This window comes from Coffea eugenioides, chromosome 7 (genome assembly GCF_003713205.1).
Source record: "Coffea eugenioides isolate CCC68of chromosome 7, Ceug_1.0, whole genome shotgun sequence".
NCBI classification, from domain to species: domain Eukaryota; kingdom Viridiplantae; phylum Streptophyta; class Magnoliopsida; order Gentianales; family Rubiaceae; genus Coffea; species Coffea eugenioides.
In genome coordinates this window covers 4,298,887-4,323,159 of record NC_040041.1, presented here as the reverse complement: position 1 = coordinate 4,323,159, position 24,273 = coordinate 4,298,887, and the positions used below count along the sequence as shown (strand labels likewise).

The 24,273-nt window shown below is 36.6% G+C and overlaps 4 protein-coding genes across 4 annotated transcripts; 2 read left to right on the top strand and 2 right to left on the bottom strand.

Moving 5' to 3' along the window:
* Nucleotides 1-272: 272 nt before the first annotated feature.
* LOC113778001 (transcription factor SRM1-like) lies at nucleotides 273-1,633 on the bottom strand. Its single transcript, XM_027323239.1, has 2 exons — nucleotides 1,248-1,633; nucleotides 273-558 (listed from the first exon to the last, which is right to left on the bottom strand). The coding sequence occupies exons 1-2, from the start codon at nucleotides 1,631-1,633 to the stop codon at nucleotides 273-275; spliced, it is 672 nt and encodes a 223-aa protein (XP_027179040.1).
* Nucleotides 1,634-5,828: 4,195 nt separating this feature from the next.
* On the top strand, nucleotides 5,829-11,514 carry LOC113778348 (monosaccharide-sensing protein 2-like). The gene is made up of 6 exons (XM_027323734.1): nucleotides 5,829-5,902; nucleotides 6,285-6,455; nucleotides 6,674-7,240; nucleotides 7,883-8,781; nucleotides 10,158-10,345; nucleotides 10,678-11,514. Exons 2-6 carry the CDS (start codon nucleotides 6,377-6,379, stop codon nucleotides 11,117-11,119), a joined length of 2,175 nt encoding a protein of 724 aa, XP_027179535.1. The 5' UTR covers nucleotides 5,829-5,902; nucleotides 6,285-6,376; the 3' UTR covers nucleotides 11,120-11,514.
* Nucleotides 11,515-13,383: 1,869 nt separating this feature from the next.
* Nucleotides 13,384-16,747, top strand: LOC113778779. Its single transcript, XM_027324272.1, has 6 exons — nucleotides 13,384-13,767; nucleotides 13,997-14,063; nucleotides 14,186-14,321; nucleotides 14,438-14,762; nucleotides 15,413-15,541; nucleotides 15,681-16,747. The coding sequence occupies exons 1-6, from the start codon at nucleotides 13,647-13,649 to the stop codon at nucleotides 16,145-16,147; spliced, it is 1,245 nt and encodes a 414-aa protein (XP_027180073.1). The 5' UTR covers nucleotides 13,384-13,646; the 3' UTR covers nucleotides 16,148-16,747.
* Nucleotides 16,748-21,391: 4,644 nt separating this feature from the next.
* On the bottom strand, nucleotides 21,392-22,944 carry LOC113777687 (RING-H2 finger protein ATL80-like). Its single transcript, XM_027322850.1, has one exon. The coding sequence runs from the start codon at nucleotides 22,602-22,604 to the stop codon at nucleotides 21,939-21,941; it is 666 nt and encodes a 221-aa protein (XP_027178651.1). The 5' UTR covers nucleotides 22,605-22,944; the 3' UTR covers nucleotides 21,392-21,938.
* Between the last annotated feature and the right edge of the window lie 1,329 nt (nucleotides 22,945-24,273).

Below are 24,273 nucleotides of genomic sequence, written 5' to 3'. Positions count from 1 at the left end.
TAATAAAGCAATGTCTATAAAGTGTTGGTGATAATTACTCCACTTGTCATTAAAATTTGAGTACCTGCCTCTAGGGCTCGTTTTGCCCTGGGGACGGGAAGGGAGACAAGTATAAAAGTAAATTTTTGTCTTAGTCTCGAGTTAATTTTTATTTTTAACACAATCAAAACTGGAGTTTTACCTATCTTTCAAGATTTCGAACTCGTAACCGAAGTGTCTTACAAACAAAGTTGCACTTCGTTTTCACTGTCAAAATTAGGAGATCATCTTAATTATGTCCTTTTAATGATAGATGTAGCTGTAGTAGGTGACTGGTAGAATATAGAGGCACTACTATAAGCAGCAACGCGTTGAGATGGAGGAGTCATTTTAATCTTAGATTTGCCTTGAGAAGCAGCTGAGGATAGAGGATTTGAGGTGGTTGATAACTTCGCGAGGCGAATGAAGTACTTTTGGGCATGACTTGCAACTTGAGTTGGTGTCTTTGTCAATACACTATTCCTTGAAATACTTCTCCAATCTCCTTTGCCATACTTTTTCAAACCAAGTAGAAAGTTCCTGCATCAAAACATAAAACAAGAGAAATAATCAACTTAAAGATTGAACGAGAGATGCTAACGTGCTAAGATGAAAATGGATTAATAACTGTTTGATAAAGCTCACATGACTCCCCAAAGAAAAAAATGCAAAGCAACTGGTGTTAATTTCTTCTGAAAATAGATGGTTCTATAAATGAAAACTCCACAAACAGCACAATGGTTTGTAATTACAATTTAAACTTCTTAGTCTTTTGCTCATTTTGTACTGTGATAATTCGCCATTTAATGAACCAAGGGCCTCCACTGAACAAATAAAGTGAAAGTAATCTTGAATTATCTCCCAGAAATAGCTAGGAACATGAAAATCGAGCTAAACTTTAATTTGATCAAGAAGAAAAAGAAAACACATATATATTCTGAGCAGCATTCACAAAATTTCCGTGTAAACAATAGTGTGAAATAACCGATTATCTCAAAACCGTACATTCCAGAATTGAAAAAGAAAAGACAAGAAAAGGAGAATCAAGAGCGGAGAAAATTGGCAAATAAGCAGAGTTTCTTTTACGAGAAATTAGCTTGTTTATTTCACTCCGGTATTGTTTAGCACAGAATCACATATAAGCCTGTTAAATTTGAGGCTTATGTATTTATATTAACAGATGAGAAGATCGATTCAACAACAAAAACAAAAGGGTTTATGAAACATACTCGTGTTCTTCCTTAGTCCAACGAGTTCCTTTCTTTTTCTGCCGATTTTCAACAGAAGTTAAAGTGCTATTTGGAGTTGATTCAGGCTCTACATTGTTGGTTGTTCTGCAATTGGGCAGTGGACCACTCCATGTTTCAATGAAATTAACATCTTCAACTAGCAATTGAAAATGCTGTTTAATTTGTTCAATTGTCTTTCCGGGGACCTTGATAGCAATCTTCTCAAACAAATCCCAAGAATTAAGGTCATAGACAGCAAGGGCATTTTCAAAAAGTTTCTCTTCCTCAAAAGTCCATTCCGAATCCTTTGATCGTACTGGTGAACAAGTGAAGGACAATATTGCATCTTCATTAAAGGGGTAGCAAGAGAGATTTGATAACTCCATTCTCACCAAACAAAACTTCAAATTGAAGCCAAAATTGATTTTTTAAGTACATACAAATTACATATGCATAAACACGTATACATATTCCTTAGAGGAAAATGTAGTTTGAAACAATAGTTTTCTCGTGGATTAGGGGTAAACATATAGTCTCGGGCACAATTACGTTGGAGAAAGCATAATTATGAAGAGGAAGTCCAAAGTAAACATCACTAAAGCACAATTAATGAAGTTTAATATTTATTTCAACATAAATTAAGAAAATATGGGAAACATTTATACGACCTTGTTTAAGAAAGCGCGTCTCATCAATGAGGTGTATTGCGAGAAATCAAAACGCTCATATACAACATTTTTTAAAAAAAAAAAATTCTTTTTGGTAGAATGTTCGTATAATTATCAAACCATTTGCTTGACGACAACAAATGTTTTTTTTTTTTAACATGTTTTGCTACCTTAATTTGTAGGATGTTTTCGCAATTCTTGAAGGTTAGGTTTATCTAATCAGTACGCAATAAAATACTCGTTAAGAGAGTTACGAAAGACTAATTTTTTCAACCATTGAGATTTATTTCAGAAAGTGTTTAAATGAAAAAGAATAACAGATGTGAGCGTTCTCACGCTCACATAATGAATTTGATGCGAATTAAGTGCATTCGACAATCTAAATTTCAACAAGGTTGGTATAGCATGAATTAGCTAAGATGGATTCATACAACGTTTCATCACGTAAACTATATATGTTTTAAGGCAACTTGGCATTGTATTAGTGCATTCGATGCTGAATTGATGATTGAATAGAGACATATCGATATTTTGGAATTAATGAGCATTTGCCATACTAATAATAGAGAAACGCAACCACTTTGCCAAGAATGTTGTTTTAAAGGTCCCTCCCTGACCTCAGGGATCAACCTCCTCACTGGCTGAAGGTTGGAATTTCAGAATAATCTCCTAATTAAGTGCTTGTTAATACTCTTTCAAGTGTTTTGTTCCTATCACTAAACGCGTTTGAAGACAAAATTGACCATGAGAAATGACAAGAATGGTTATTGGTTATGTTATACCAATTTTTCTTGTTCAAGCAAATGCAGTAAGTTTTCAGTGTGATTGAAAGTGATCCCTCAGCCTTCTTTTAAGGTAGTGTCCTTTTCATTTAGTGGAGCTACCTACCTTACAATTTTGTCGATGCAACCCCTCAAAAGCAAAGAAGGGCGATGCTATTAATCCATCCTTGCACCATGCCATAAACATTTTCTTATCACCTCACCCTGAATTTCCCCTTCTTTTTGTTTCTGCAACAATGTAAATTAAAGATTTCACGGGTTCTATTTTCATCTCCACGCAAAGCAAATCAAATTAGCTGTGGAGAGTCATATAGCTAGTCATGCTTGAGCATTTCTACATTAACCTGATGTGATCAACAAAAAAACTATACCACAAAGTCCATAAATCAAAAGTTGTCAATATTTGGTGCAGAATCAGAGTTGGAGATCAAGATTGTTCCATTTGCTAAATATGTTCTTGCTGCATCTACCACCCCCGGATGTCTAAGCCTATATATACTTGTATTGGTGCTGTGAGGTCGTGGATTGGTTCTGCAAATCGAATGTAAACCATTCATGGTCTTCTTCTTCGTTAATTGTTTTAGGAGCTCACGTTATATGAAACTGTCATGCATGTGCATTCCAAGTTGGACATTTGTCGGCAAATTAGGAAGACGTATAGAAGATTTGTGCATTGTTTTACGTGCCCAATCAGTCTCTTAATTATCTTCGGCAAAGTTTATAGTTCTTGTTTTCACAAGTTGGATTTATATGTAATCTTCCACATGTGGGGTGGATTTACTTTTGGCCTATAGATTACCAATAGTCCGATGCAGAAAAAAAAATCGACAATCGAGTCGAGAAGTTGGAAATTTGTGCAGTGCAACTTACTTGCATTTGCTACAAATTATTTGTCTTCTTTATGCTGTAAAAAACTTGATATTTGATTGTGACATTGACCTCAGCATCCCATGTATGCTTGACGGAGGCATGAGTCAGACCATGTATATTTAACAGGTGCAATAGTATAGGATGGCTTTAACTGAAATTATGAATTTGCAATTGCTAGACGAGTGTATCAGGCAATAAATTCTGCAATTAAGTTTTGAGCAAATCACATATATAGACAATGTATACACCATCATTATAGGAAAGATTAATCTTTAAGGAGTAATTCTTATATACACTGACAGCGTATAAATTATCATTGTTGAATCCTTGACATAAGTATAAAATTTAAATTTTGCATGATTTTGCATAGTTTTCATTTATTTAAGATAGATTGACAATATATATGCATTGTCAATGCATAGAAGATTAATCGAATTACGTAACTATTTAGCTTTATGAGATAATTATTCAACCAAATAAGAAAGAAGGTTGCTTGTATAAGTGGTAGTAATAAACAAGAAAGATCTGGGCAGTGTGCATCCAAGCATTTCTCAAATATTTGAAATTTACAGCTAATGATCATAAAAGTGTGATGAATTCGAGCTTTTGCAGACATGATCATACGGATGCAGCAGCTAGCAGAAGAATGCCAGACAGAACTAGAAAAGGACTGTATGGAAGGAAAATATGGGGAAGAGCAGAAACAAACGGAAATGAGATGAGGGCTACGTCAAGATGACGTGGAACGAGTATTTAATTGAATATTATTGAATAGAATCTTACCTCGGCAAAGGGAAAAAAAACTAAAAATAATTTTCCCTGGTTCTAGGACTAGTTCCCTAAAGTGAAACTAATTGGACTAACATGCCACTAGTTAGCTTTTGTAAGAATGATTACTATGTAAGTTGTGATGAGATTAGTTTATACTTAAGAATTTTGATTGCCATTTAAAAAACTTGTACCCTTCTCGTTTAGATCTTTGTATTCAAAAAAGTAATAATTTTAATTATGCAACAAAGAAACTAAGATCAAAATATCCCCATGCAAAATATTACAATAACAAATAGCTTCAAAACACTACAATAGCTATAGTTAATCGATGTGAAAATGCAACTTATGAAGAGATTCAAAACCTTACAACGGAGGAGAAGAGGAAAGGGAAGGGCTTGAAATTCGAACTCATAATGACCTAATTCATGTTTCTATCAATTAAATTAAGCCTTAAAAACTCAAGTTTTTTTTTAGGTTTAGCTTTATGAGATAGTGAAGTCAAATCAAAATGTTTTCAAGTTATGAAGTGAAGTCAAATCAAATAAGTTATGCATTATAAATTTAAGTGTGTATTCTTAAATATTAAATAATGTGAAAATGAAGTGTATAACCAATATTCATTAGGCAACTGTTAGAAAAAATATTTGGTTAATGCATTTAAATTCTTTGTTAATGCATGATAAATGGCGTTTCCTTTTCAAATTGAAATTTCCAAGTATTGCTATCCCTACACTCTAGAATTGAATATAGTGCAATCACTAAAAATCTTTATTCCATTCTCACTTCTCTATTCATTTCTTCTAAACCATAGTGTAAATAATAATAAAAAAAAAACCTTAAAATCTGGTATGTTTGTCCAAAAGTGATTTCACGTACCAACAAAATAATGGCGTATGTTCGTCCAAAAGCCAAATGGGAAAAAGAATAATTATGTTATGGATCTTGAATCTAGTCTTTCTTTCTGACACAATCAGTTTCGTAAACTCTCCGAAGTCACCAACAAAAATAAAAATAAAATTAAGTTCTCCGATGAATCATCAATCTCTCCGAGGATTGCACATTTTTTAAAACAATTAGTTTGTCCCTTAATCAAAGAGAGAAAAAAAAAAAGGAAGGAAACACAACAGATCAGCGAAGCACGTTCCTACCTCTGTTGCCATCCCGCAAATCATCCCCTTTGAACTGGTTTTGCGATACCACAGAAAATTGCACCTCTCTCCTCCTCTCTCACATTTCCCTTCTTTTACAGCAGCCCTTCTCCTTTACACGTCCAAAGGCACCTTTGACAGGGACCGTCTTAAATCCTTATTGATTTTGTGTATTGGGTCGCTGGCCTTTTCACCAATCAAGAAAGTACAGCTCTGTTTTGTTTTGGCTTTTGGATTCTTTTGCCACCAGGTTCTGTATTTAAACAAACATAACCCCACCAAAAGATTAAGAAAAAAGAGCCCATCTTTTTATATACAGTATTCCCTTTTCAGCATTGGTAGATCTCTGCATGTAGTATAATACAAAATCAACATTACCATCAGTACCTTTACAATTCGCTGTTCTTGAGCCTAAGGTACCTACATAGCATATTCTTGTGTTTCAAGACTTTTTTGATACGTTGGTTTGAATTGTATTTTATGATTGTGTTTAGTTTCCTGAGTTTCTGAGCTGATTTTTCCATTTGCTAATAGATAGGTTGGCAATGGCAAGGTTAACTGAAATCAAGTTTAGATTTTTTTTCCTTTTTAATCTTAGTAAACTGATTGTATGTGAAGATTTGATTGATCTTGCATCTGTTCTGATGAATTTTATTTGAATGATTCTTTCTGATTCTTGTACTTTCATGCTTCAAGCGCTCTTATATGTTGCCACTGGGGAATTCTCCTGATTACAATTTTCTGCAATTCTGTTAATGTCAGATGCATATTCTGAAGCTTTTATTGTTGTGGTTATAGGTTCAAGTAAAAGCTGAAAATATTTGGAGTTCAAGATAATTGAATCTGCAAAAAAGGTTCAACAGTTGGACAAAGGGTGGAATTCGTTAAAAATGAGGGGAGCTGTACTGGTAGCAATTGCTGCCGTAGTTGGGAACTTTGTACAGGGATGGGATAATGCAACAATAGCAGGTGTGTATAATTATTCAAGGTGGTTTTAGTTGAGGTTTTGCTTCAGTCTTCAAGCTTCGACTTCCACTCTGAACAATGATCTAATGCAGTCTATCTTTTTCGCTCTTAATTGTGACTTGAGCTTACATGTATTTGAGGGAATTATATTCTGAACTCCAAACTCATGGCTGCGATCACAACCGCTAATTCCTGAAAGAATTACATCTTTTATATTTCAGGTTCTGTTCTTTACATCAAAAGGGAATTTAATCTTCAAACTCAGCCAACGGTGGAGGGGCTAATTGTTGCTATGTCACTTATTGGAGCCACAGTTATAACAACATTCTCTGGGTCTGTGGCAGATTGGCTAGGACGGCGTCCAATGCTAGTAATTTCATCTGTCCTGTATTTCCTTGGCGGGTTGGTGATGTTGTGGGCTCCAAATGTATATGTCCTGCTTTTAGGAAGGCTATTGGATGGATTTGGAGTTGGCCTCGCAGTTACACTTGTTCCTCTTTATATTTCTGAGACAGCCCCAACAGAAATAAGAGGGCTATTGAACACTCTTCCACAGTTTGCTGGTTCTGCAGGAATGTTTTTGTCATACTGCATGGTCTTTGGAATGTCATTGCAAGATTCTCCCAGTTGGAGGCTAATGCTTGGGATTCTTTCAATCCCTTCTCTAGCATATTTTGCATTGGCTGTTTTTTTCTTGCCTGAATCTCCAAGGTGGCTTGTCAGTAAAGGGCAGATGCAGGAGGCGAAAAAAGTGTTACAGAGACTACGTGGCAGGGAGGACGTGACAGGTTTGTTTTGATTGATACTATTCCTTGCCTCAAGCTGGTAGACAATTTAGCAATTCGTTTGAGCTTCTTTTTAGCTTGGCATTCTTTTCTTACTTCAAGCTCAGAGCACTTTCATTGCATGCATACTTTTGAAATGTCAACACATATTTTCTTTTGCAGATCCAAGATTGACATTCTCAATTCTAATGTTTATTTCTCGATTTCCTGTAGCTGATAATGGCTAAGTCTATCACTTCTTATTCCTTGTGTGTGTGTGTGTGTGTGTGTGTGTTTGTGTGTTTGTGTGTATAGATGTGCTCTTACCATATAGTGAGGGATATGTAGTGCAATAGCTGATAAAATTTGAAAAGGATCTTCTGATACAATTTACTTAACTTGAACTTCTCTGTGCATTCTATTGTATCTAGTGATATATTTCTGTATTGATGCCGGTTTCTGGTACCTAAGCAGTTGAGATGAAGGTCTTTAGTACATGCTTTTCAGTCATGCATTTTCAGATTCACATTATGTGGTAGAAAATCAATGAAACAAAATAACAAGTTTTGCTGTAAAATTCTGATGTCATACAAGATTTTGAGATTGAAACTTATAATCAAAAAGCCCATTAACATGTTGGTAATGCTAGGTTCCTCCTGTCCACAGGTGAAATGGCTTTATTGGTTGAAGGCCTGGGAGTTGGAGGTGAAACATCCATTGAGGAATATATAATTGGTCCTGACAATGAACTTAACGACAACCAGGACCATGAAGTTGAGAAGGACCAAATCAAGTTGTATGGAGCTCAAGAGGGTCTTTCCTGGATTGCAAAACCTGTCAGGGGACAGAGTACTCTTGGTCTTTCCCGTCATGGGAGTTTGGCAAATCAGAATGTGCCTCTTATGGATCCCATGGTCACTCTATTTGGCAGTGTTCATGAAAAGCTGCCAGAAACAGGCAGTATGCGAAGCATGCTGTTTTCCAACTTTGGCAGCATGTTAAGTGTGGCAGAGCATCCGGGTAAAAATGAAAATTGGGATGAGGAGGCACAAGACTATGGTGAACATCATATATCTGATGCTTCTGGTGCTGAATCTGATGACAACTTAAGGAGTCCATTGCTCTCAAGACAGGGTACAAATACAGACAAGGATGCAGTCTCACGTGGAGCCAATGCGAGCTTCATGCACGGACATGCTGGTGAAGAAGTTGGTAGCATGGGTATTGGTGGTGGTTGGCAGCTTGCATATAGGAAAGATGAGAAAGCTGGAGGAGGACTCAAGAGAATCTATTTACGTGAGGAGGGTGTCCCTGGATCACAACGTGGGTCCATTTTATCATTACCAGGTGCAGATGTTCCTGTAGATGGTGAATGTATACATGCTGCTGCTCTTGTGAGCCAATCTGTTCTCCGCTTAGAGGATGTCAGCGGTCAAAGCTCCATCATAGAAGCAGTGGATAAACCATCTGAGTCTGCTGTTAAGGGGCCTAGTTGGAGGGATCTTCTTGAACCAGGAGTCAAACACGCACTCATTGTCGGAATACTAATTCAAATACTTCAGCAGGTAAATTGATTAAGTGGCATGGCATGAGTTGAACACATAAATAACATTCTGACATGTCTAATTCTCTTCTTTGGTTTTGTCCTGTGATTCTGCTGCATTCCTCGAGGAGAAGGAATGCAAAATAAATGTTGTTCTCTTATAAATTAGAATTGGTCTTCTTCCTTGTGTGTTGAATGTATACCAGTAGAGTGGCATCCTAAATTTAGCATGAATTGAAGAAGTATCTGCTACCATAGAATTGTCTATATAATTGTTGTCTCGAATAAAGTTAATCACAAGATTCAAGGACTTCGAAAGTAATGGGGAAACCATTTTAATGCTTGCTAGTTTCTAAACAGATTTGAAACAGTTTACAGTGCATAAATAAAGGAAACCTTACTTAATGCTCTCTTGTATACGTGTTTTGGAAATTGATGTTGCATTGACTCGCCTATTTTTTTGCAATACTGATGCCTTAGGTGTTGTATTCAGCTCACAAGTTGAATTTGTCTGTGAACTTATTAAGAATTGGCTTCGTAGGCCAATACGTACAATTTCATTGTCAGTACTAAGTTTTTCTTATGTAGTATCTTGCAAAACTACAGTGAAATTTAAGGAACTTCTCATTCATAGATGGCCTTTATTGGTTATTCATCAGAGTGTAGATTGATAGCTGTGACCTAAGGGAGAGTTGTCTTCTTATTTAAGTCATGTGGGCAATATTGCTATCTGCTTTAGCAAAAAGGCTGTAATTTCTACTGTTTGTTACAAAGATTTAGCTATGCTACATGACATGTATACACAGAAAATCTTTTATTCCCAAGAAATTTGCTTCCTATCTGGTCCTCGTACGCTTTTGCTTTGTCTCTCTATGATGGGGCTAGGAATTCAGTTCCCTCAGAGAATTCCTGACAAAAAATCTGAAGGTACCATCTTGCATGTTTTTGTTCTCCTGCTGTATGATGTACACAAGCTCTCCTGCTCAAAAAAGATTTGGAGGAAGCATAGGAAAGCATTAACTAGTTGATGCTTCTTGAATCATAAACTGCAGAGCTTTTTCCTTGAACTGCATGACTTTTTCCCCCTCAGTAGAAGTTTCTGAACCTCGCTTACCAATCTTACTTCTCTAAATAAACCTACAATCATTTCCTATTTGCATCCCCCTAGCTGCATTCTTGTTTGCATTTATCTGGACTATTGTTTCATGACCTTGTCCGAACTGAAAGGATTTCTTAGTTTAAATTTAAGCTCTGAACTGCACTGATAGATCTTCAGCAAAATTACATTTGTCAAGTGAGCTGAACAAATATATCTTGAAAACTTCTAAACAGCGTAAATGAATGAAATTATTTGTTATTCCATCCTTGAACATTTGTGGTTTTTCTGTACCTTTACAGTTTTCAGGCATAAATGGGGTACTCTACTATACTCCACAAATTCTTGAACAAGCGGGTGTAGGAGTTCTTCTATCAAACATGGGCATTGGTTCAGATTCTTCATCTTTCCTTATAAGTGGTGTTACAACCTTGTTGATGCTTCCAAGCATAGGCGTTGCTATGAAGTTGATGGATGTTGCAGGCAGGAGGTAATAGCACTACTGATGAAACCTAGATTCACCAGTATTGTATCTGTTTGAATTTTTTCTGAAGTTCTTAAAAATTGTAGGCCATGAACCCAGAACTGCACGTTTTTATGTTTTAGAAGATATCTCATTATCTACGTCTAGCCTGCGCAATGGTAGGCCTTTTCATTGATTTCTTTCAACAATTTGAATACGAAAGCAAGCGCACCAACACACTCTAATGTAGATTGGAGATGAAAGAATTGGAATGGGAATGTTCTCTCATTTTTACTTGTAGAAGCATAGAAGTTCAACTTGATTTAACTGGACATTTGACTGAGTATTTTCCTTTTCAGGTTGCTTCTGCTGAGTACATTGCCCTTCTTGTTATTGTCTCTGGTCATTCTAGTCCTAGGCAATGTTATTAACTTGGGAAATACTGCCCATGCTGTTGTCTCCACGATCAGTGTTGTGGTTTATTTCTGCTGCTTTGTCATGGGCTTTGGTCCAGTTCCAAACATCCTCTGTGCAGAGATCTTTCCTACCCGAACCCGTGGCCTTTGCATAGCTATATGTGCTCTTGTATTTTGGATTTGCGACATTATTGTCACCTACAGTCTACCTGTAATGCTCTCCTCCATCGGCCTTGCTGGTGTTTTTGGCATCTATGCTGTTGTCTGTGCCATATCATGGGTTTTCGTCTTCTTAAAGGTTCCTGAAACAAAGGGCATGCCCCTTGAAGTCATTACTGAGTTTTTTGCTGTTGGTGCAAAGCAAGTTGCAGCAAAAGAACAATAGGATGGATACCAAGGGCTTTGAAGGTTCATGTGGTTATCATTTTTTGGAATATAAGGTGCTTAGAATGTGAGCTAAGAGTTATGACATTGTTGGATAGTTCTCCAGGCCAGTACCTGAGAATGTTGGTGACAGTCTGCAGGAGAAAAGAGATGATCACAGGCAAGATTGAGATCCAGATATGACAAATTTCTTTAGCCGTTGCCTCGTTCATTTGCATATTCTTAGGTATACCCGCTACTTTTTCGAGTTAAATTCAGAATGCCGAGATATCCTACATTGATAGGAGTTAATAGACATTTCACACCCCCTTTATTTGTTCGTTTTGGTTTTCTAAACTAGTTGGGAAATATTCACAAAAAGCTTGAGGCCAATGATTAGAGCGCACTGTTGCACTTTATCTTATTGTTAAATGCTTTCTGCTTGTGTAATCATGTTACTGTTGATTGCTCTCTGTCTCATCATCAAATGTGTCAGGCCCTTGTTTGGATTGCTAAATTTCTCTAAAAAAAAAAAAAATTAAGTTTTCCGTGAACACATTTCTCAATCACATTTTTTACTTCACATACATTAAGTTGTTACAGTGCATTTTAACATAAAAATTCTAGAAAATAGCAATCCAAACGGTATCGCTTGGCCTAGTACACCTCAACTAAGCCAATTGAATGTGAATCTTTTGATTGGCAATAAGACTCCGCAAACATAAACTTGATACGCACATCTAAAAGAACAAGGGGTATTTTTATGGGGATTTTATTTATTGATGTAGGATTTCTATTCGAGATCCTTTTCGGCCGGCTGTTGGACGGACTACTTTCTATCGCATTTGTAATCTTTTTTGTATAGTTTGTGAAGTATATAGTTAATAGACGGAGCCTATGAGATAAGGTACTCAAATTCGTCTACTGCAGCGGCACAACATGTAGTAGGATGAACAACACAACACTCAGAGCAAAAGCAAACAAATGGACTAGTCAGCATCCAACTGATGGGAGGTTTTCTACCACAGTAATGATCAAGACTCGAGCTTGTCTAGATCATACGATACCACAAGCAGATATTCAAACCGAAACTTTCAATATATCTGTATCCTATGGCACAGAACTGAGCAAGAACCTGTATACAGCCCATGTTAATCCATATTTAACCAGTTTATTAATGTAGATTAGTGTCATAGTGATTCAGCCTGCACAAAAGAATAGTTCACAGATAAAACATTATGAAGGTTGAATAAAGAAGAGAAGATTCCCTGCTACAGTTGTGATGATGAGCAATGAAGGAATGGAGATGATCTATTCAAAGAAGTTTCTCCTTTGATGTTCTCCTGAATTAGGAAAAGTGCAAGCGTCGATTTAAACAGGACTTATATCCTGCTTTTTTCTCCTCCTCTACTTCCTAAGCAGGGGCAACTGAACTAAACTTGTTTTTCTTAGAAGTCTTCGATCAACTTGCTCTCTCTCCGGTTCCTTTACTCCAAACAGGTGAGAATTGTAATAGTAAAACTTGTGAAAGAATGGGAGGGTGTGATTGAGAAAAAGCAGGGGACAGTAGTGTTTGAATGGAGGGCTGACGTTGTTTTCAAGCCATTAAAATAGTGAAACTTGGGATGTTCCCAGTCATCAGAGGCTCCATTTTCTAGACCTACTTTCGAGATGCTGCATTGCTAGAACACGAACACTTATTCGAACTGAGTCCCAATATTTTACATCATCTTTTTTGTTACACAAATAAATCTCAGCAAAACATTAGCTAATCCATGATTCTATGGAGGCTGGTTTAACTATTCATTTCCCAAAATTAATGTGGTAAAAGCTGAGACAGCCACTTTTGAGCCCATTTCTTCCTCCTGCCTTTTCTTCAACTTTCTTAATAATGTCGGCAAAACAAAAATAAAAAGGCAATAAACATTGGTTAGTTTTTGCTTATCAAACCTCCGAATTGGTTGAAGGAAGAAAATTAACCGTAAAAGTTTTGAACAATCAGACTTGACAATATATGTGAAATTAGATTGAATTTGATTAAAGTCGGCGATGTTTTAAAATTTATATTTTAAATTTGAATTAACTGATCAAATAATTCAAACTGCTCGAACTCAAGTTCGAACATAGTCAACACGAGCCTGATTGAGTTTTAAATTTTTGATAGAAAAAACTCGTGAATTGCTCGATTAAACTCGTTTTGTTTGTACCCTTGCTTGGCAAGCGTGAACTTGGTAGGAAAGTATACGGGAAAGGGCAAGATAAAATTTGCATGCGTCGTTGTGGGAAGTCGTACTCCGAAAGAAAGCGCCTTTTGAAGCGCGAGTTATCAAATTTCTTGGTGCAATTACGCAGACGGCGTCGTTGCAACCTCCTTAATTCCCTGTTTGGATTAGGGTTTATAGAATATTCCCCTTCTAAAAATTTCAAAGCTTCCATCTTTGCTAAATCCTCCTCAAGTCGCATCAGTAGTGCCCAATTGATTCTTGGATCCTGGAATTTGGTCTTATAGGTTCAATCAATCAATCATAGAAGTTAAAATCGAAATCCAAATGGATCAAAATCAACAGCAGCAGCAGAAAGATGAAGTACTTAATCGGGAGTCGCTAGAGAAAAGGCCGGGGATTCTCATGATCGGATCTCCCACCGTCGGAAAACGGACTCTTCTCTCCCGTAAGTTTTAGTATATCTGTACATTTAAATTCATTGCTTTGTAAATTTAACCCTAAAATCTACAAAAATGAATTAACTTTGTATGCTGTGATTTCATATTCTGTGTTTTAGCAGTTAAATTTTGGTCAAATTTGTTTTTTTTTTTTAATTATATCGGGAATTAGAAAATTTTGTGGTTTTCTAAGCTAATTCTTGCATGCATTTTTCTTTGAAAATGTTCTAATTGTAGGATTACTTTCTCTGGATTTTGAAACTGCCTCGGATTCTTCATCATCATCTGATACTTTTGCATACGGGTGAGTTAATAATACTACTCTATCCTATGTTTATTTGTCTCCGAGGAAAGTCCATTTTCGTGGTTTCCAACAATTTAAATTATGTATGAATTGTTAATTTTGCAATTTGGTTTAACAACCAGCTGGACAATCAACACCAAGTACTATGTAGCTGATGTTTCTCTTTGGATGGCTCATCTTAATGATGAATTTGCTATTCAGAATTTGCCAGGATATGACCAGTTGGCTGCCTTGGTTATGGTCTTCGATATGAATGATGTTAGTCACTATCCTTTTTCCTTGATCTTTACTTTGATGTAATCTCTAAGTCACAGTAGGTTCATTAAGTTACAACGTTAATGTGGCAAATGTGTTGCTCTTGTGTTTTTCTGCAGCTCTCGTCTTTCAGTGCACTAAAAGATTGGGTGGCCCAAAATGATATTCAAAAGTTTGACATACTGCTGTGCATTGGTAATAAAGTAGATCTCCTTCCTGGTCACCCAGCTCATGTTGAGTACAGGAGATGTTTGCTGAAATCTGGTGAATCTTCTGGTGATTTTAGTCTAGAGTTGGATTATGGGATTTCTGAAACTGAAGGTAGTAGCTTATTGGGAGATGATGAACCATCATGGGAGATGAAAAGGTCTTGTATGGACTGGTGTATTGAACACAATATTGAGTACATCGAAGCTTGTGCAACGAATGCAGATTTTGACAAATGTAAGGCTTTTTTATCATTGATTGCAAGTTAATTTCAAAGATTTTGCCCCACACAAGTTCACTGCCTTGATATTTGCATCACAGATATAGCTAGATTCTAACAAGAAAGGAGTTGGATGGATGTGTTCCAATTTTTTTTTCCTTTGCCCTCGGTATAAAATGCTTGGGTGGGTGTTATAAACAGTAAGATTTAGTTTCATTTAACAATGCACTTCACCTCTAGGCAGACCTACAGGGGTACATGCCGACTAGTTGATTTCTCTCTCTACTAATCCCATATTATGTCATGTGGGCTTAGTATGATTTGTTTGAAATGAGATTTTATCAACATTTTTTCCTGATTTATTAGGCCTCTAAATATGGTAAACTCGGCAGGAGTAAAGTTAGCAAGTTTAGTGCTCAATAAGGGGAATTTTGCCAGGACCAAATATTGCAGAGTTCATGAAACAGCTGTTCTCTCATCCTTTGATCTAATTTGCATTCCTCTCTATTAGTTTGTGCTAGATTCTCCTTCTATTAAGTTAATGCAACAGAGTCTCCATCCCCTCAATTTTCTCAAATTGAACTTGAAATGCTGGTCACTGTCTAGCTATCCGGTCGTGGATGTAGTTTCACGTTTCAAATTTTTTGAGCTTTTAGTTTCATGGCAGGTTTATCCGTGGATGGTGATTTGCAGGGTGTGCAACGTCTTTATGGGGCTCTCTCTGCTCATATGTGGCCTGGAATGGTCTTAAAATCTGGTGATAAGATACATGAACCCTCATTACCAGAACAAGAAGGTTCTTACACTAATCCTTGGTTTCTTGATTCCTTCAAAGTCCCCCCACTGACACAAAAGTTAATATTTTTCCCTCTTTCAGTTTTGTTTCATGTTGGAGGTGTGCTTACGAACTCCTTATTTAATTTGTTCATTCTCAGAGTTGTCAGAAGAAGAATCAGACTTTGAACTTGAATATGAAATCTTATCCGCTGGTTCAGCTGATCCATGGGATGACACAGAGGTGGGATGGGTATCTGCAAAAGGTGATGCCACAACTTCAGGGACTAGTGGAGCGATTGAGCAGAACTTTGATTCACGAGATTGCGACCAAAAGAGCCAAAACAGGTCAGTTGAAGGCCAGCCAGAGCCTTTAACGTCAATGCATGGCAAAACTAATGAGGAAGAAGCGATGAAGTTCCATGCGGCTGGCACAGCCTCAGAGCCTGATGAGGGTACTACATATGATTTTGAGGATCTGGATCAGTTGATGTCCGAGATTGGAAACATGCGCAACAGCTTAAGGTTGCTGCCTGATTTCCAGAGGAGGGAGATGGCTGCCAAGCTGGCAATGAAAATGGCTGCGATGTTTGGTGATTCTAGTGAAGATGAAGAAGGATTGAACTGATGGGTTACATTAATTTTGCCTGTTACAAGATTCAGACGACATTCTTCTTCAGCTGGGTAAACAGGAATTGGAAGTCCAAAAATGTTTCTCTTCTCAGAACAAGAGTACAATCATTAATTCTCCTGCTCAAGTATGCTTGGGAAGCTTTTGCTACCCTTTTTTCTGTATGCTATTCTGCATTGGAATTGTCGCTCGTTGGGTTTGGTGGATTCAGCGAAATGACGTGAAACTCGGAGAGTAAAACGACGTGTATCTGCTCACTGTACAGCTAATGAAGCAGTTGTTAAGGACTGCGACAAAATTTGGATCTACAGGATGTATCAATAATTGGACCTTACTGACTCTAATATGGCTTAATTATTCGTATGATCCGTTAAGCGAGTGACAGGTTGGGTATGTCTAAAGATAGTTTATGCACATTTTCATGATTCAACCAATATGTACTTTTCTTCTGATCAACTGTCAAAGGCTCAAATTGAAATTGTGATGACTATTTTGCCAATTCCTGTTCTTATTCAGAAGTATGATTTGGCTTATAGAAGCCGCATTTGATGAAGTTAATACCAGAAGATTAGAGCTATTATGGATTGGCTAGCAAAATGTAAGTGTTCCCTGTTTTAATTGTTGACTCCTCTTGTTGCGATTTCAATTTGTTCCAGTACCAATGTCTCTCTGTTTGACGGCCCTCCGCCTAGTGGGACAAAAAAGGAGCAGTTGGGGAGGTGAAGTGCATTGCCGTGATTCTTGACCATCTTCCTTGGCAAAACTCAAAAAGTGGTTCAAGAAAGTAAGACCGAAGTTGTTGCTTGTGGAGTTGGGATTTTTATTTTTTTTCTTTCTTTCTCTTTCGTGGGGTTCAAAACTTTGCTCGTCGGGGGAGTTGTTCAATCAGTCATCGAGGATTTCAATTCCGGTAGGTAAAATATATTGGGGCAGTGGAATTATGGTTCGGCCTAACCGACATGATTGCATTTTACAACTGGCCATTACCTAGTGCCAAAATAAGCTACGAAAACAACGTTAATTGTTATTATAAGGTGTAAGTTGGCCAGTGGGCGATACAGTTTTAATTAAGATTTACATGAATCCTTCTTTGTATTTTCTTGATTCATGTCTGTGCAACTTATCCAATCACATTATTGTTACAACAATGGGCCTCATTTTGCAAGTATTTCTGCTTTTTTCCTAGTAAACTTGGGCAATTTAGTTTTCATATACTCATTTAGAAATTTACTTAAGAGTAGTGGCGTCCCTCTTTCAATACTTTTATTTTATTTATATTTATTTTTGTACTACGTGTTTTTTTTTCTGGTGTAATATTTGAAAGAGTTCGACCAATGGTAACATTAACTTGAAATAATTAATAATAAAAAAATGTTAAAGATACCAGTCGATAATGACTAAAACATCCCTGTCATAATGCAGTGTTTTTTGTGGCATAATTTATTATTGAAATTGCTTGAATAATGATGGCAAGTGCTTGTGTAATTACGTTAATGACAAACGAAGAAGAAAGTAAAAACCGGTAAAGAAAAATATATTGGTAAATTTCTCATTTTAAATCATCTAGAAGGACGAACTCATAATTTACTTTCTTGACTCTGTCAAAACCAAAATATCTAGTAATTGCACTTTTCCTGTTACCGAAACATTTGTTAAAGTATATATATATTTTTTTTCCTTGACAACCCCGGCTTAGTGGAAGATATTTTATACCCATTTTGGATGGACGACCTTGGTTGGATGATTTTCTCCTCATCTGCCAATGGAGCATATAGGATATGCGGGCCGAGACGGACAGACTGAGCCCTTTCCTCTCGTTCTCCTTTCAAGAAATGAAAGATCAAAGCAAATTTCTTTAGTTGATGCATCGTACAATGATGCAGGGGGATGAAATGCCACTAACGCAGCTGCGGGCACTAGTAGTGGAAATCTTGAGATTTACGCTGTCAAAACAAGGGAGAAGATATATCAAATGTACCTCGTACCTAATTATTCATCTCTTTCAAGAAACTGTAGGTAAAGGAAAGGAACCTCTTTTGTTAGGGTGCTCTTTGTTTAGTCATGACTGATAATGATGCATAACTTTGGAAAAGTGCTTGTGCTCTGCAAAGGTTCCTACTTTCCTGTATTCTCTTGGCAGACTTTTTTTAGTTTCATAAGGGCATGGATCTAGTAAGCAGATTCAGCAACTCAGGAATTTACTGAATTTTAATTTATAAGATATCTCTACTATATATGATATAAACGGGGAGGGGCTTTTGGTTTAAACAAATTTTTGTCACTTTATGTCTTTTATAAACTACCCTCACTAACTGTGTAAGGGTGGCAATGGATCCCCCACCCCCTTTCTCCCGCGAGGGAAGAAATCAACTTACCATATATTAACAATCTGCTCATCTACAGGACAATTTTATCATTTATTCTATCGCAAAATATTCAATAAAAAAATATTCAAGTACTCAATTTTAGACCATTCAACGAGTTACAAATACTAATAACTAAAGAAAATTAGCAACCTGTCAATGCCATGAACATGACATTAAATCATCAGACTGAAATGTAATGGGACCAATTCACAATTGTGTATTCACAATTATGTTATTAATTATATTATTAAATATAAAGAATTGGATTATAACTAAATTATCATATTATGTATATATATGTATTGTATATACATCTATAAATTTAAATACATATATATAATTTTTTTCGGTATGTGAGGGACGGGGTGGGAGATGGGGCAGGTGTATGTTGCCCCATTTCTATCCCCGTGGGCACCCGTCCTGTTGCCACCCTTACTAACCACCTAATATAATCAACTGCCAATTATGGTTATGAATTATTTCTAAATAACTATCTATTTATCCACTTTATTTTTGCGAATATTTTTAATAGCTAATGACAAAAATATGAAACCAATTCTTCTGAAAATGATACAAATTCACTCAAAATTTTAACAATATATTTTCTTATTAGTTGCACACACGTTGGTGTGTGTCTTGAACACTAGTTGTTGATAAAAAAGAATAAGTAAAAAAAAATAAAAAAAATAGGCAGTGAAAAATAATATGCAATTATGGTCTACGGATGCTGCGTGAAGACTAAGGAAAAGAGTATGCTATACAAATGCATATTGATATTCACAAAACTAGAAAACCCAAAAAGAAGTTATGCAAAACTAATTGACTTATCGTATATCTTGACATGATAATCGTCACATAAATGTCCTCATCCATGATTAAGACAATTAGCTCGCGCTCTGTCACAAATCCAAGAATTTGTGATTTCTAATGTACCAAAATTGGTTCTGATTGTGGGGGAGCTTATGATAAGATCCCTTCAATCATCATCAATTTCATAAGGAAAATTATTGGGGTGAAATTCGTGCTAAAAATATATGCCTTTGATGATTCCTTGGTTTTTATCAAGAATAGAACTATTAGCAGCAAGACGACTGTTGTTCTGATGGAATATTGGACCGAACATTAAATTCTTTCTGGCTTGACAGTGACCAAACAGACATTAACAAAATTTATCTTTCTCGAATGATTTTGTATTATTTCTTGGTAATTTCGTGTAAATTTTGTGGAATCATTACTCAAAAACTCTCTTTAAAGTTGCTTTTGTTTATAAATGGTAATATGCATAGGCAAATTGCAGTGCCCCAATTCCGTTTACCCACTTGGATATAAATACTGCATGTTCTCGTCCCTCAGTCATAACTCATAAGTAATAACCTATTATTACTTTTTTTTTTTTTTTTAAAGATAACCTATTACTATTTGAGTTTCTTAACCCAATTTTTTCCCCCTAATCTTAACTTGAAAACGGCCTTAAAACAAGAGCGAGTAAATGATCAAGCAAGCACACAGGGTGAAATCTTAATAGTTTTTTTTTTTTTTAGTTTTTTTATGATGTGATAACAAGAAAGAAAGTTTTTGGATTCTTTAGTCATACTTCTCTCCACCAACAATTGAAAATTGCCTAGATTTTGTTTTAATGCCAAATATAACAGTATTATATCAAACCTGTGCAGCATACTAATTTGGGCCCTTTTTGATAAATGAGTTTTTTGGGTTTTTGTTTAAAACTTTACTATAACTTACTGTAGAAGTCGTAGAAAATTTTTTTGAAGTGTGCAAATTTTTAAATATTTTGAATTGTATGGTTTAAAAACTTTGAGAAATTTTTTGAAATTAGTGCAGTTAAAGTTGTTAAAAAACTTGTAGCAAATAAACTTGGCAAAAAACTTGCTTGCCAAACAAGGCCCTGTTTTCCAAAGCGACATTCTACAGGAACAGTAATAATGGTAAGAACAATCTAGTTAGGTTTGTAAATGCTAATTTTTCTTGTTTATTCATTTCCAGAAAGTTCCGTCGATTTCTGGTCTGAGTGGTCCAATTATCTGAGCCGAAAATTACATCGTACGTTTCTGGACTGTACGCATTACAGTGACAAAAAATCTCAAGAGTTTGGCAGTTTCTTTAGGGAGTGACTAATTTTTTACTAATAAAAGCAAATCTTTCAACTGAGAATCGGAATGCAATGAGGCATATCCCTTATCCATTCTGATGTAGAGCTTTGCAGGCAGCCTTTAGGGAGGACCTGAAACGGCTTTTTTCCTTCAATTCTCACGCCCAGACTTGGCTAGTGTCGGTTGAGGATGATGCTCATCCTTTTCTTTCTTAATTAATTGAAAGATTCATTTCACAAATTTTCCTCCTATGATCCAAGCAAAAAGCACCATTCCAAAAGAACTACATGCGTCAGTGTAATAGCCACTAGAAAGAACTTCACCACCAATTCATACGCTGGCAATACTACACTTGTAATACTACTATCTTTTTTTGTCAAAATGGAGTTACTTTATTAATAAGCACTAATCCAATCGATCCGCCAAATGCGGTTACATGCTGCACTTTTGTCTTTTCCTTTTTATTTATTTTTTTCTAATTTTAGAGAATTTGGATAGTATTTGGATATATTGTGGTAGGATTGTTTTATCAATCGGCAAGGAGGAAACGGTGTTAGTCCCTCCAAAGTAGCTGACCTGGTGGTATAGTCCCTAGTTAGGGCATCCACCAGAATTCGACCCTTGTAACAAAAATGCGGAATAACCCAACAACCCAAATAAGGGTTGGGATCTGAAGTGAGACCAAGTCCTTTTTTCTGACAAAAAAAAAAAAAAAGAGGAAACGGTGTTACCATTGCTGATAATATTAGGGGACAAATTGTAGCTTAGATCACTCGGCCAATCTTTGCTCTGGATAAGTGGATATATATATTATTTAATTACATGTTTAAATACAGTAAAAGACACTTAGATAGATCGATGGCCACAAAGAGAAGTTAAGGCGGCTAAACTAGTAAGCTAACAACGATACAAGGAGTAATGTGGCAATACCCTAAAAAAAAAAAAAAAAAAAAATTGGAAGAAAGAATTAATAGCTTCCACAAATTGATTAGGTAGAGAATGACATGGGAGGGACATAGGGCTTCAGCCAATGTGTCCATTTTCCTCTTCAGCCATACAACACGTGGTACCGGTTCACCTGCGCTTCTCACTTTCTAGCTCTTCCCTTTGTTTGCGACTTTGCGTCCAAAAAAGGTCACGTGCAGATCGCCCTTTCCGTCACGGGTTTCAAACTTTTTCCACTGTACTTTCTAATCCGAATCTCTGTACATTTGTATGCATCCGAACCAGACAAGATAAGCAGTTTTCACCGTTACAGCTTTCCACTTTTCTTTTTCTTCTTTCATTTTTATTTTACCTATATTTACCCTTTTAGGGTAAAAAATAGCTCGAGCTGGGAACTGCTGCAGCTGCTGCTCTACGGTCTGATCTGGTTTGCTTGACTTGAGTCTCCGCTGGCGTCGGAACCTGAGCTGCGCCGGAAACGTTCATCGCCGGGAACTCGCCACACTTCTGGCAACGAGCAACGACGAGGATCTGCCGGCACGACGGGCACGACGAATGCGAACCTAGCCACGTGTCAATGCACTGAACGTGGAATCCATGGCCGCACTGTGGCAGCACTCGGATCTCGTCGCCGTCGGCGTACTCCGCCAAGCAGATAGCACAATCACCCGTGACAGCGCCAATACCATTTCCGGCGCCGGTGGTGGAACTGGAGGAGTCGTAAGTGTATTTCGGCAGCGACTGGACTATCTTCTTCTTCAGTCCTTTGTTAGGGGAACGTTGCCCGGGAACGCGGCCATTACCGGAGGTTCCACGGCGGAGCCAGGCGCAGCGAGCTACGGCGATGAGGCCTACCACGCAGATTAGAGCGCAGAGTAAAGCTGCGAGGATTACGACGAAGTCGGACTCGACGGCGACGGACTGAGGTGGCTCGGCCGCTGGTGACGAGTGTTTAGCTGGAGGGGACGACGTCGTTGCTGTCGAATTGGCAGTTGTGACGGTGGATAACAGAATTCTGAGTGAACGAGTCATCGCTCATTGAATAATTTTTGACCTTTTTCTTTTTCCTTCTTTTCTTTTGGGCTAAATATTTGGAGAAGTTGTGAGGGGGAAAAATAGAAGGGAAAATTGAAGATGGATAGTTGGACTGGTCAGGCCAGGTGCTTTTAAGGATGGACCGATGGAGTATTTATTTATGCACGGACTATGTTCATGTTGTGTTGTATAAAGTGGTGCTGATGGTGGACTGGGAGTGGGCGGTGGGTAATACGGGATATTTGTAAGACGGAGTTTGAGAGAAAAAGCAGAAAAATGGTCGGCACTGGGTGCGACTCCCTGTTGACTCGGGCGGACGCTCACATACCCAACTGGATTTTAAGGATAAACTCTCAAAACCCAAAAAGAAAAGAAAGATGAACCTTGGCTGCGTTTTACTTTTTTATTCGTTATATATTAGAGTAAATTTTATATAAATCCACAGAGTATTATCATTATTGGATCTTTGATATATGTGTAAAAATTAAATTTTAAATTTAAATTTTATATAAGTGTTATTTTATCCAACGTTAATAGTGTATATGCTATCAGTGTAAGAAAAATTAATTTTATATTATTATTATTATTAATATAGTGTTATAGTAAAATTTAGAAAGAAAATCCTAAAAACAATCACTCATCGACATGAAATTCATTCTCATCGTGAGTTGTATATTATCCTCAATTGTGTAACATGGTTCGTCTGGTAAGTTATGTGTACCTACTAGTTCCTAACACAAAGTCTCTTTAACCTCCTTCTCTCATGTAATCTAAAATAGATAAATTATACAATAGTTATCGTTTTCGAAAAATAAAAAAATAAAAGAAGTGTAACATGGCTCGTCACATCTCCACCTATTTCTACCCCAAGGGAAAAAAATTCTTTACCTTTTTTTTTGGGATTCTAATAGTATCAGAAACGCTGTAAGTTTGATAGTTGGAAATATCCCTCATTCATTATTAGTCGTACCATTTGGGATGTTAAATACTCGCGAAAGAAAGTATTTACAAATCAGGGATGAAAATATCCACAACTGATAGGAAACTGATAGATTTAGAAATTTTAATAATTTAAAGAGCAATCTTATTCTTATAAAGTCAGCTTCTATCTATAGCGCTCTTTTTTTTTTTTCTTTCTTTTCTATTCTAGATAGATAGAACTTAGAAGAAGAAAATAAGAACAAAACTTGAATACGAATACAACGGCGGGCGCATACAGTTTGTTTTTTTCCAATTAATCCCGTGCTGGCATCCTTTGATTTGACAATCCTTGCTGTTTTGTAATATTATGCAACAACCTTATTATCACAGAAATTGACTAATGATTTAGGCCATCAAAGATTAACTAATGATTAAGTCGCTCTTTGGTTGTAGGTAGGGGATCAAATCTCATCTATAATAAAAAAAATTCAAAAGTGGTGTTAAAATATTTCTTTGATCTAGTCAGATTTGTATACCTGTTAACTCTTAGTACACGCCTCTTTAGACTCTCCTCTCCTGTAGATTAGAATAGAATAGATTATACAATTGTCATCATTGTCGGGAAAAAAAAAGACTAATGATCTATGTAGTATATATTATAGGCTATATACTTGTGAAAAATGGGTGCGTCTCTTTAACTTAAGAAGAAATTATAGGAGGACATTGGACCAAAATGGTAAAATTG